General features: G+C 43.1%; 1 protein-coding gene across 2 annotated transcripts; it reads left to right on the top strand.

The window, feature by feature from the left end:
* The first annotated feature begins 129 nt into the window (after positions 1-129).
* Positions 130-9,326, top strand: LOC134511687 (leukocyte elastase inhibitor-like). Of its 2 annotated transcripts, none has more exons than XM_063326026.1 (7): positions 130-252; positions 1,843-2,018; positions 4,048-4,185; positions 5,006-5,123; positions 5,728-5,870; positions 6,624-6,791; positions 7,768-9,326. In XM_063326026.1, the coding sequence occupies exons 2-7, from the start codon at positions 1,851-1,853 to the stop codon at positions 8,167-8,169; spliced, it is 1,137 nt and encodes a 378-aa protein (XP_063182096.1). In that variant the 5' UTR covers positions 130-252; positions 1,843-1,850; the 3' UTR covers positions 8,170-9,326. The 2 variants fall into 2 exon arrangements, with proteins under 2 accessions (XP_063182096.1, XP_063182097.1); XM_063326027.1 differs by lacking the exon at positions 130-252 and adding an exon at positions 582-979.
* Positions 9,327-13,785: the final 4,459 nt, after the last annotated feature.

Raw genomic sequence — 13,785 nt, 5'->3', positions numbered from 1 at the left:
GAGCCTTCCCAGCGGTGGGGGCCGCAGCCAAGTGTTTGTCACCGGGCAGGACCCGGTGCCAGCGCTACCTCTCCTTTCGTGCGCAGCTCCCAACCAAGGCTACTTGGTGCTCATCATCCAGGCGGTGCTAATTTGCCGTACAGTTTATCTTTCCCCGGGAAATCCGGGCCGCCCCCGCGGCCCGCCCCTCGCCCCGCCCCGACGGGGGCTCCGACAGCCCCGGCCACCTCCGCTCCGCGCCGGCCCAGGCAGGTAGGTAGGCTTCGGGGTGGGAGACCTCTGCCCCCGGGTGGAACGGGGTGATAACGGGACGAAAAGCAGATTTTTTTTTTTTTTTTCCCCTTCCTTGTGACCGTTGTCCCCCCCCGCGTCTCCCCCGGCGGCGGGGTCTGGTCGGGGCGGCCGGCGGCGCTCGGCTGCCTTCGGGTGGGGGCTGTGAAACGGCTGGTTTGGGTGAAAAACTTGCACAGTGCGGTGGTGTGAGTAACCGAAAGTAAAAGCACTGTTTTGGGTCTGTGATTAGGGTTTTTTTTTTGTGTGTGTTGTTTTCTTTCGTCGTTGTTTTTTTGGTTTGTTTTTTTTTGGTGGTTGTTTTTTGGCGTTGTGTTTGTGGGGTTTTTTTTAGCATAGAGCTAGATAAAAGAACATTGCAAAGATGCAGGACGTTTATCCTTTTGGCGGTGGAAGCAGATAGTGATATTTTGCTAAAGACTGTGCTGGAACTACCCAAGTTCTGCTGCAGACTCCTCCGCGTAGCTGGGTCTGGACAGTACTTGCCAACAGCATTACTGGGCTGCTCCCCTGGCTGCTGGGGGCAGATGCACAAGTACCCGCGGCTAAAATGAAACCCCTTGAGGAAGGAGGAAACAAGCTAGATAACAGCCAAACCCCAAAGTCCAGCTGCAAAGAGAAGCAGGAGTCTGAGCTGGGCCAGCAGGAAGGTTTTCCAGCATCGAGCGGTACTGCTAGTAGCCCTTAGGTAGGTTTTTACACCTGCCCCAGCCCTCCCACCGGTCACCCCACCCCACTCCAAGGGCCAAAACACCGAGCGCGTCTCACCAAAATGAATCACTGCTCCGGCCGCCCGGTGCCAGCTCTGAAGCTTGTTCTGTTCTGCGCTCCCCTTTTGCCTTCGCTAGCCGGTACGTTGCCTTCAGCTAGCCAACCCCCCAGGCTCTCTTGCCCATGTGTTTTGGGCTGCTCAGCCCTGTCCAGGACTCAGGTGCGTTTGTAGCTGGATGCAGCGTGCAGGTAGCTCACTTGTTCTCAGCACAGCGGGCTGGTCAAAGTAGCGGTGCTTTACGCTGCTTGAAGGTAAGCGTACACTTAAGCCTTTGGCGGGATCGACACCTTTTCATGGCACAGTTTGTGCCGTGAAGATGGGCAGCTTGCAGAAAGGTGTCTATATCTCCCTGAGCAGTCGCTTTGAGCGTTTTCTGTGCAGGATTTGGGTAGAAGACTTGGGGGAAAGCTGCGTCAGTGAGCGCTCTGGGGTCTGCTGGGTCTGTGAGGCTGAAAGACTAACTTGCAATCCTGCCAGCACATGTACTTCCCATTTCAAGGTGGAAGGCAAGGAATTTTTTTTTAAATAATGTCTTTAAAGTTAGTGTGATAGGGAAGGTTATATATACAATTTATGTGGGGATATACAATTTATGTGGGGAAAAAATAATGCTTTTTCAATGACGTGACTGATTTTTTTTTTTTTGACTGATAATTAAATTCTTGCTGTTTCTGTCCCCAGCTGCAACCAGATTGATGCAGACTCTACTCTGTGAGTCACACAAGGTTAGGATTTTGAAGAGTGTTTCCTGGAGTCCTTACTGTCTGTTTATTTTCCAGCTATAACCATGGAGAACCTGCGTAATGCCAACAGCAGATTTGCACTCGATCTGCTCAGAAGGTTCAATGAAACCAACCCGGCAGGAAATGTTTTCTTCTCCCCTGCCAGTGTCTCTGCTGCTCTCGCCATGGTCCTTTTAGGGGCCAAAGGTAACACAGAGGCACAGGTGCTGAAGGTTAGTGAAAAAAGATTCTCTTGTGCTGTATCTTTTATTTACATTAAAAATTGGTGTGGTTTAGTGGAGGCAAAATGAGAGGAGGGTATTATTTTTATGTGCTCAGGACAAGATTTCTGTCATGGTCGCTGAGTCTTCCTTGGGCTCCTTTTTGCAGTTACCTTCTGCCTGCCCTGCTCCAGAGCCCCCTCTCCATATTTGCGATGGCCCCTGTTTCTTACTTCATTTCACTTATTAAGTTAATTGTTGAAGTAGGAAATTAATTTCATTAATTAGTCAGTCTCCATTTAAATTGATTGGCGTTTCCAGCAGCAAGGCCTTATTAGTTTTCGTGAGCCGTTTTGACAAAGAACTATTGCTTTGTAATACAAGGTTACAAATGATATGATTACTGCTAATAACACTGTGTATTTTGTAAAAAACACAATAATAATAATAATATATAGTTTTATATTTAAAGCACAATAACTATCATAATACGTGGTGATGCTACCTAATTATCGGTATCTTAGTAACAGCTAGGCACTCGGATATCTTGGAGGAGCTGAGCCTATATGCTTATTCTTACCATAGCCTGAAGTGAGGTGGGGTAGTTCTTAAAAGCAACTAATTACCAGTTGCAAAACTGGTGTACACAGGCGTGTGCCAGTTTCCCCTGAGGCCTCCTGCACTGAAAGGACTCGATCACTATTATTTTTTCCCTTTGTTAGGCTAACGCTCACTAGTGCAAAAGGGCGTGGGAGGCTTCTCATTGCAGCCCTCGCCATGTATTTGCCTATGAATAATTTCACCTTTGTATTCTGGACTTTAGGAGGAACTGTTTTATACCGTTGAGTGGTGCCGTGCTTACTGAATAAGACAATAAAATTATTTTCTCACTGCTTGTACAAACAGACTTTGAACATATGTTTCATGTAATCAAACTGACAGCCCCGCCTAAGATAAACCTACTGACAGCAGAAATCATGCAAAAGGAACTTTGGGGAAAAAAAATACGGGTTTCAGCACAGTCACCTTCAATAATGCATGTTCCCATACCATAATGCTTTACTTACAAAACCTTAGCTAGTTAAGGAGACAGTGGTTGGTAACTGTCAAGGGATGTTTGCGAGCATATAGAAATCTGTTTCTGTGATCATAACCCTATTGTAATTTGCCTGCGTGATGTTTTCCTCAGCAATTTGTATGCACATCGCAGCTTGCAGTAACATGGGCAGCAAGGTCTGGCCAAAAAGCCAGCGAGATAAAATGAGGGCTTTCCTTTGAATCCAGTGGTTGTTTCGTAGTGAGCTTCCCTGCTGAGAAATACATGATTTAAGTTTTAATGTAAATGTCCCTGCTTTGGTCTAGTCTGCCCTCTCAATGAGGTCTGGCAGCTCTTGCTGTCCTATCTGTAAGCCTTGGCTAGCCAGCTTGCCTCTGGGAAAGGAGGTTCTGGTAAAGAGAAACTGCAGTAATGCATTTGATTTTTAAGATGATACAATTATATATATATATATATACACACACTTACGAAAGCAGTTATATTTTCATAAGCCCATAACAGATAATTGTTCTAAGTTTTCTTAAGACCTCGCCTTTCTTAAGTGCTCAGTTAAGTCCTGTGCTAGTTCTGATTGTGTGTTCTGAAAAGCAAAATCCCAGGTTCCCTTGGGCCAAAGGGTGAAGCGAGAAAGCTGAAGTGTCTCTGTGGCATCGTCTCTCTTTTCAGTTCCCCACCTGGGAATGAGTCCTCGTCGCCAGCGCTCTGCAGAGGGGTGGCACACAGACGTCCCGCAGACAGGACTCGGGGGATTATGATGAAACGGCTTCAGCCGTGACTGCGTATAAACCAGGTTAAGCTCCTGATACAGGCAGCGTAGCGCCGTTTCACTCACTCTTTGAGGTTTACAGAAGTCTCTAAGCAGCTTCCAGCTTCTTTTCTCATTCTTCAACTTACCTACCTGCTGGATCACACCCACCCTATAGATATACTGTATGTTCCTTAAAGACACTATTAGCAGCAGCTAGTTCACTTCTTTCATTTCAGACGCTTCATTTTGACGAAGTTGAAGATGTTCATTCAAGATTTCAGGCTCTGACTACGGATATAAACAGAAGCAACGCTCCCTATCTCTTACGACTTGCCAATCGGCTTTTCGGAGAGAAGTCCTACAGCTTTTTGCCGGTACGCTGGTGCAGATCATGATGGTGTGGTGGAAACCTGGTGGGGAAATGTAGCTATTTGACTATTTTGGAAGTAGAAATATTTCTAGGCATATTTCTAAATGTGACTGGGCAGTCGACAAAAGTGTTGCATACATGCATGTGCATTTCCATATCTGTGGACATCTGTACATCTCACCTAAAGGATGTAGCACAGCAAATCCTTTTCATTGCTTGTTTGGTTCTGCTGCTCTGGGGCTCAAGAGAAAAATGACTTGTCTAGGCTCTTAGTGTAGAGCAACTATCATAACATCCCACTCTGTTGCAAGCAGCTTTGTCGGATGCAACCAGCTCTGTGTCTGTTGCAATCATCTTTTTTAGGATTTTCATTGGTCTAGTACCACATTGCTTAAATATTTTTGAAAACACTGTATTTCTTTGGGAGGGGATGGCCAACATGTCTGAGCAACATGCCTCTTCACCAGTGAATTATATCTTTGTGTGTACCTAGGTTGCTATTTTTACCCCTCTTCGGCTCTTTTGGAGAGTTTTGTTTTATTCTAGCTATGCTTGAGCCTATTTCAGGAGAATGACAGGTAAATATTGCAACACCTGCAGTAAGCACCCCATCAGCTCTGTATGTGACAGGTGTGCTATGAGGTTTACTCTGAGAAGGAAAAAAAAAACCCAACCCAATGCCAGAAACCCCGCAGGCAGCACACTGTTAGAGCCCTACCTCAGAGTGGGTGATAATCTCTTTGACTGGCACCTTATCTACATCATAAAGAGATGTTTTCTTATCTGCATGCACTGAAAGCTATTCTTATCGTTCCAAAATCTAGGATTTCCTGACTAACACTCAGAAATTATATGGAGCTGATTTGGCTACAGTTGATTTTCTTCAGGCTTCTGATGAAGCCAGGAAAGAAATTAACCAGTGGATAGAGGAGAAAACTGAAGGTAAACTACTTTGGTTAATGAAGTAACTGTCTGTGTTTTCATACTTCGGGAGCTGGAATAGGCTTTATTTCCTTCCACCTTTGGAACAGTTTAATTTTACTCTGGGATATTCACTTGATGCATTGACAGAACCAGAAAATACCTAAGCAAGAGGTTTAAACAGTTCCATAAGTCTTGTGACTCTTCTGTTATTTGTGTTCAGGCCGGTGAGTGCAGGAGAGATGCCTAAATGTAGATTTATACTCATGAGTTGGAGAATTTGTTTTAGAGAGTCCCTGTCCGTATTGTGTATATATATATCTAAACCCAGTAATCCTAAATGCGGGCGTTCTCTCGTTCGTGCATGATGAGTCATACATGACTGTTTAAGCTAAAAATATTACATTTTCATCAAATTACTATATATCAAAAGTTACAGTAGTGTATACTATTAAAAAGGACGGTGAAGTAGAGAGACAGGTACTGAAACACGCTTTATTACAGTACTGGAGTAGAGTTTTATAGTTGTAGTATTTCCGTGGCATCAGTTTCTTCATGTACGTTTTATATGCCATCATCTTATTAAAAGATTTTGTTGTGACTTTTTTTTCTGCCCTCTCTGAAGGTAAAATCCCTAATCTGCTGTCCGAAGGCTCAGTTGACAGCATGACCAGGCTCGTGCTGGTGAATGCTATTTATTTCAAAGGGAACTGGGCAGAGAAATTTAATGAAGCCGACACCACTGACATGCCATTTCGGTTAAATAAGGTAATGCAGATATGTCTTGGTAGTATATATCTAACAAAAAGGTCAAATAACTTAGGTGCTAAAGTTAAGTTCTGCTTACAGATAAAATGATAAAACAAAATAGAAAGTCTTGCATGAATGTTTTCAGTTCACCCAAAGGGTTTTTTATCGATTTTAGTATTTTTCTGTATTCATTGAGCTGTTTGTTCTCTCACTTACTGGAATAGTAGGAGAGATAATTCTCACGTATAGATTTAGGACCCTGCCGGTGCCTAGCAGAGTTTCTGTCTGCTAGCAGTTTCGGCTGCTGTGAGCTCTGCCTCTTTGTGATGCTGGGTAAACACTATTAAAATGATTGCACATTTTGGTTAAGCCCCATTTTCTTCTATATTCTGCTTGTGTCAACAGCTTTACAAGATACTGTGTACAGTCATCTGCTTTATCCTGAACAGAGTTGATCTTTCTTGACTTTTAACGTTGTCCTTTTGGGGGCTACAACAATATAAAGGTACCGGAACTCAGAAATCGTTTCAGTTTCTGCAAGGACAGTGGCATAGAAGCCAAAGGAGAACCAAATATAATGCAAACTCATTATGTCTGCAGAAGAAACTGCTATTAAACAGGCAGTCGGGAGTCTGATGAAGGCAGTTTTATAGTCACCTGATATAATGGAGGAAGAGTTTTTGTAAGGAAGCAATTTTTAACTTGCTTGCTATCAGTTCTTTACATTAGTATTTTCTTAACTTTTACTTTTGGTACCTTGTATCCCTCCAGAATGAAAGAAAGACAGTGAAAATGATGTATCAGAAAAAGAAATTTCCTTTTGGGTATATCCCTGAAGCAAAGATCCGCGTTTTAGAGCTGCCTTACGATGGAAGAGAACTTAGTATGATCATCCTGTTACCTGATGACATTGAAGATGACTCCACTGGACTGCAGAAGGTGACCCACCTAAGCTAGTGCAGTTTAACGGACAAGTTCAACCATTCAAAATTAAAGCCTTAATGAACCCATGTTCTCAGAGCCCCATATCTATTAAAGCATTGTTTTAGACAATGCTCTACTAGCACGGCAATACAGAATATGTGTATGTGCTGCATCAGGAATATTCGGGTTGTGTTCTGGGTTTGTAGCTTTGGTTCGTGTGTCCTTTGGCTTGCTGAGCTGAACCATGAGGAATACTGTGAAAACGAAGTTAACGACGAGAATCATAGAATCATAGGGTTGGAAGGGACTTCTGGAGATCATCTAGTCCACCCCGCCTGCCAGAGCAGGGTCACCCAGAGCAGGTTGCACAGGAACGCGTCCAGGCGGGTTTGGAATGTCTCCAGAGTTGGAGACTCCACCACCTCTCTGGGCAGCCTGTGCCAGTGCTCTGCCACCCTCAAAGTAAGGAAGTTCCTCCTCATGTTTAGGTGGAACTTCCTATGCTCAAGTTTGTGCCCATTACCTCTTGTCCTGTCCCCTTTAATGACAGAACTTTTCTTTCGTTACCTGTGAAAGTTTTTATTTTCTTAGCCCTAAAGTAGTGAGACTGCTTTCCATTAAATGAACAGGAACACATCCGCTTCTTCGAGCTCTCTGGTGATTATTTTTGTTACTTGTTTTTAATTACATAATTCCATTTAGTTAGATTAAACAGTAAGAATGACTGGGGTTAGTTACTATCAGCGCATGTTTTTCCCTTCTGTACCTTGCAGCACAAAGCAAATGTCTGCATTGCTTTGTAAAGTAAGAACTGCACTGACTCCATTTAACTTTAATAGCATTTGTTTGATCTATACAGAGCTATCAAAGATATGGGTATGGTAATTTTTGTATAGTTGCTTTATAGTTGTATAGCGCCTTGTAAATGTTACTGAAAAGGAAATATTCCTGCACTGGTGATATGTAACTATCTCTGTCTCTTTCATTCTAGCTGGAAAAGGAGCTTACCGTAGAGAAGCTCCAGGAATGGACACGTCCAGAGCATCTGTATTCCTCTGATGTTCATGTGCGTTTGCCAAAGTTTAAGCTAGAAGAAAGCTATGACCTTAAATCAGATTTAGCCGCTATGGGCTTGTTGGATGTGTTTGACAACGGCAAGGCTGACTTGTCAGGAATGTCAGGGGCACGTGACCTCTTTCTCTCCAAAATTGTCCACAAGGCTTTTGTAGAAGTGAATGAGGAAGGCACAGAAGCTGCAGCTGCCACTGCTGGCATTGCTATGCTCTGCATGGTTATCGAAGAGGATTTCAATGCTGACCATCCTTTCCTTTTCTTTATTCGCCACAACCCAACGCAAAGCATACTTTTCTTCGGCCGATACGCTTCTCCATAAAAGAGAACTTGGCATTTGCAGACCAGTTCCTGCTGTAGTCAATGAAAGCTTTACTCCCAAACAAGTGGGATTTTGATGTAGGAAGTTAACGCTCCTGGCTTGAGTTCCTGGTAACTTCGACTGAGATTCTGCTTTTCCCATTAAAACAGGCCCAGAGAAACTGAGGAATAATTTTTTTTCTTTCTTGAGATTGACATAATCTTTAATAACTAGGAAAATTTTAACCGTAGGCAGAAGAAATCTTTTCAGATTGGACTAGAAATACCCTTGAAAGAAACTTGTGCCTTTTAAAGCACGGGATCACCCTGTATGCATCCTTGTGTGGGTTTCTCTGTGTTGGCAGACCCCTGTTGTGATAAATTTATAATAATCTAGTCATTCCTTATGCATGTATACTAGGATGTTCTTGCAAAGGTATTCCTCCTCTAAAGTCTTGCTTTCCAAAGATATCTTAGGCACCAAAAGGCATGTTCCTGAACAGCTGAGTTTACCCAATTCTGTCGTGAACTAGAAGGTCAGATAACATTTGTTTAGAGACAGCTATTAATAGAGAAAGGATTAGGCTATTTAAACAAAAGTAACCCCTTCCAGTCATTAGCCAAAAAACTTGTGGCTTTTGAATGAGGAGGAGGAGAGGAAATGAGTAACAATTCTAGGTGACATGTTTAAGGAGGATTTTTAAAATGTGTAGTCTGGCGCCTTTTTAGTTATTGAAAAACATGAAAATGTGTCAGGACTTAGAGGTGTTAGGTGCTTGAAGCTAATGGATGCCTTGCTGCAAGTTCAGAAGCTTTCAATATGACATTAGATTCTGGCCAGAACCTATGTCATCCTCAAAAAATACTGCGGCTTCCCAGAGGATGACTGTGTATAATCTGCAATAAATATTTGATAATGTCTCTTTACGTACCAAGGATTCAGCATTTACAGAGCTGACTTCCACTGCCTCTTTATACACAACAGCTGTATGCCTGGGAGCCACTGTGATTACACACTGGTAGTCGTCTGTGTTTATTTCTGGAGGTTATTTGCTTGTGTATATCTTGGGTACTGTAACATTTGCCTTCACAACCTCAGTTCTAAGCGGGGCACAATAATTTCTGTAATTGCAAACTGTATATTAACTTTGTCTTTAAGCAACAAATAAAAATCTTCTTCTTAAACTTGTGTTCAAAATGGAAATTTCTGCGCACAGTTTAGTATTTCGGAGTACAAAAATAACTGTCCACCTGAAGGTTAGCTCCAAAGAAAACCACCGGTGCAGCAGGTGTGATCAGCTGTATGAAGTCCTTGGCCTGCTCGGAGTAGGGGAAAATACTGAAAAACAAATTATTCAGTAGAAGAGAGGATTGTGTGAGCCATCAGCTTCTGCTGTCAGTGTAATGACCCCAGCTGGTAGCACCTGCAGGGAGCAGGGAGAGAGGAACGGTTACTATGAAATGACACAAGCACTCGGTCTGCACATGAGTAAGCGTGTTTCCGTGTGTCAGCAATACCTCAGTTGCAAAGGCTCTGGTAAATTGGTAAAGGAGAGCGTGTATTGCAGAGTGCAGATGCAAATATAACCCCTTCTGTGCTGAACGCTTTGAAAACCCAATGCTTTGCAAATAGGCGAGAAGAATATTAGCACAAAACCCACGTAAAAATTTAGAACGGTCTGATGTTGTGTTAGTTCTGGGTTTCTGGGCCTTTTAGCAACTGAAGTTGCTAAATCTTCAGCCTTTTAGCAACTAAAGTTTCTGCTGCCATGGGTGGGTTTTGGCTAAGGCAGGCTCAAAAACTCCATTGTAATTACATCCTTATCTTCATATGCTTAAACTCAGTGTGTGCAAGATACATGACGTCTGAAAGCTTTTAGGGCTGTAATTACCAGGAGATCAGAAGAAAGATAAACCCTTGCATAATAGTACAAATCAGCGTAGCTTTACGAGGAGATTCATGTATTTCTTTACTACTACGGTCGCAGTATTCAGTAACTGAACCATTATATATATATTAAGACAAATTTGGATTTCTACAGACAGGATGCACAAAATAAAATCTCAGCAATAAGAATCTCAAGAAAGTCAGCTTCACATTCAACCATTTTAAAAAACACAGCAAACCTACTGGCAAATGTTCCCCTCCCAGAATTCATGTCCCACAATAAGATGGTCATGAGTGTTTTTCCTTAATAGTCCTTTTTTTTCCCATGCTCCTGTCAGAACAAGTGACTGACAAAGGTTGACTCCAACAGGGAAAACTGGAATGCCAACTGTATTCACAGTTCTAAAAAATAAAATGCTGTTTCAACTAGCTCATGCGAAGGACTTTATTTCCAGAACTACTGAATGAACACGGGTTTCCCTGAGTTCAAAGCATGGTAATTTTCAGTATGAGATGCTTTACCTGAGGAAAAAGGAAGAAAATGTAGTTTTTAGGAGTTAAAGATATAACATACAAGATGAGAGAACATCACATCAGAAGTCTCGATATAAAATCAGGAGCCCAGTCTTAGTCTTAGCTGAGTAGCAGTCATAAATCCACACCCACAATATAATAAAAACCCCAACCTTCCACATATAAAACCTTTTGTTTCCGCTAACCCAGGGGACCGCAACATTAAATGGTCAGACTGACTGCAATTCACTTTCCGAGGAGGGGACTGATAAATACTTGAGCATGAACTTCCCTGTTGAAAACCAATTTGCAACAGGCTGCTGGTCTGAGTAGACAACGTGTGAGTTTCTTCCAGCGGAAGAGAAGAGTACAGCAGATGGAGTTCACTCTCCATTTTGGCTTCTCCCCAGCAGACCAGGCTTTATAACAAGCCAAAACTCAGAGCAGTATTTGCTCGCTGTGGTGTGATGAGTAAGCCAGACTTTGAACTACTGCTTACATCGACTCTTTAAGATAGCCCTTTGATTTCGGTAATTTAAAAAGAAAAAACACCACCCACCACCACCATTTGTCTGCTTTCTATGATTCATGCAGTTTAAATTGCTCATCCTAGAAAGTAAATACCATAGTGTGGATAAGGAGGACAGTTATCTCTGGGTTTTAAGTCACCTTATCCTAGAGATAAACTTACATAAATGAATTAACTCAGAGCGTGCTCAGTAATACTTTCACTGTTAAGTGTTTTTATGTATTTATCTGTGTCCAAAATCATGGTAAAATACATAAACCTGATCATGTCCTCAGAGGTACTGGAGATAGATATTTGTCTTGATTTTTTAATATGGTTTCACTGGGCAGGAATAAGACCAGCGGGATTCACTTGAATCTGTTGAAACAAAAAGGTGCAACTGAAATCAGAAACTGGCTTTGGTTTTGCCTTTTTTTTTTTTTTTTTTGCTATAGAAAACCTGTCTGGCTCTGTCATGTTGTCTTATGTTACCAACTAAATACATATTCTTATCCATATTCATTAAGGGGCCTACGCAATCCCTGACTATTTCATAACAATAAAAGACAAAAACCACAGCCAAGATCCTGGAGAGCGCGGCCTGTCTGGAAACACGCTGAACACGCGCAGCGGCTGCTGGCAATTCAGATGATGAATTAACCGCATCAGCCAGAAAAATGTATCTTCAGGTTAAATAGAACTTCAAGCAACCAGCTTGTATAATCACTTTTATATTCAAGTCATATAATGGAAAACGATAGACAGTCATTTTGGCCAAGAACTTTTCTTTCAACACAAGAGAAAACACTCATGGAAAAGGGAAAAAATGGAAAAAAGGGAAAAAAATGCAGCCCAGAGGTTAACTGAGGATTTAAACTTTTTGTGCATGGAAAACAGTACAAGAAAACTAAAATAGAAGCCATGATTTCACATAAATATTTAGTATAAAACCCTGGAAAACTCCTTACCAGCTGTATCACGTTTTTTTTTATCTGTGAGAGTCGAACTAGCTAAATAATGGGAACAATACTCGTTAGATAGCTTTCTAAAAAACTGCAGTGGAATTCATTGGGGGCATTAGTTCATTCATGTTTCTTGCTATCCGTATCTTTGACACCGGTATGTTACTGTTGGGAAACCAATTTACATCAGTACGAGCTGTTTCCACGTGTGTTGAATTCCCCAATGATTTTTGAAGCAATTTCACTAGGAGATTGGCTTCTGCTTGTTGAAAGCAGCATTGCCAATCCTGTGTGGAGACTTTACATGTCGGCCTGAGAGGAAATGGACATTTTTGCCTTGGGTCTGTTTCAGAGGGACAGGAAATGGTGCAAGCCAAAATGTCCGCTTGTGAGTGCTTCTGGTTCTGATGGACTTTTTAATGCATCATGGAGTCCTTCAAACTGGAGATGACCCTCTTTAGAGGGAATATAAGAGAGATATATAGACCAGTGGGAGTGAGAGAGCAGGGAGCAGCCACTCCATTTCCAGTATAGCATCTTGCTAATTACCATATGGAGGCAGGGAAAAGGTAAAAAATACTTTGCTTGGAAAGAGGCCATGAGGCACGATGGCTTCGAAACTTTAACTTCTTGTTGCCAACATTTTAGTAGCCCATTATAGACTACACTGTTTGATGGGGCAGTCCTGAGGGGCACAATCTCTCTTCATGCAGGACTGATGGAAAAACCTACTAGGGCCTGCGGAATTAAAAAGCACCTGTGAACATTTAGCCAAGCTGTGCTGCCCTCTGAAGGCCAACACATGCTGCTTAGGTTTACTCCAGTGCTGGGAAAAGATACCGTGACCAACCCTGCTCTGAAACTGGGGAGACAACTGATTGTTTCCAAGGAAAGGGAGGAGTAGGGGAAGGCGGAGGATGACTTGAGAGCAGCCCTGAGGAGAAGGACTTGGGGGTGCTGGTAGACGGGAAGTTCAACATGAGCCGTCAATGCACACTTGCTGCCCAGAAGGCCAATCGCATCCTGGGCAGCATCAAAAGAACTGTGGCCAGCAGATCGAGGGAGGTGATTCTGCCCCTCTACTCTGCTCTCATGAGACCCCACCTGGAGTACTGTGTCCAGCTCTGCAGCCCTCAGCACAAGAAGGACACGGACCTGTTGGAGCGGGTCCAGAGGAGGGCCACGAAGATGATCAAAGGGCTGGAGCACCTCTCCTATAAAGACAGGCTGAGAGAGTTGGGGTTGTTCAGCCTGGAGAAGAGAAGGCTCCAGGGAGACCTTATAGCGGCCTTCCAGTACCTAAAGAGGTCTACAGGAAAGATGGGGAGGGACTCTATCAGGGAGTGTTATGATAGGATATGGGGTAATGGCCTCAAACTGAAAGAAGGTAGATTTAGATTGGATATCAGGAAGAAATTCTTTACCGTGAGGGTGGTGAATCACTGGAACAGGTTGCCCAGGGAAGTTGTGGATGCCCCATCCCTGGAAGAGTTCAAGGCCAGGCTGGATGGGGCTTTGAGCAGCCTGGTCTAGTGGGAGGTGTCCCTGCCTATGGCAGGTGGGTTGGAACTAGGTGATCTTTAAGGTCCCTTCCAACCCAACCCATTCTGTGATTCTGTGAGACGAGGACAACACATCCTACCCAGCAGTGTACGCGGTAAACTCAGTCACAAGGAAAACTATTAGTGTGCATCCACCTCACATAACAGGTGAGCCATTGGCCTAACTGTTGGCAATATCCCCTGGCCTAGAACACTTGCAGAGTCA

This window comes from Chroicocephalus ridibundus, chromosome 2, assembly GCF_963924245.1.
Source record: "Chroicocephalus ridibundus chromosome 2, bChrRid1.1, whole genome shotgun sequence".
Lineage (NCBI taxonomy): Eukaryota > Metazoa > Chordata > Aves > Charadriiformes > Laridae > Chroicocephalus > Chroicocephalus ridibundus.
The sequence above is the reverse complement of the archived record's forward strand: the minus strand, read 5'-3'. Positions and strand labels throughout refer to the sequence as shown.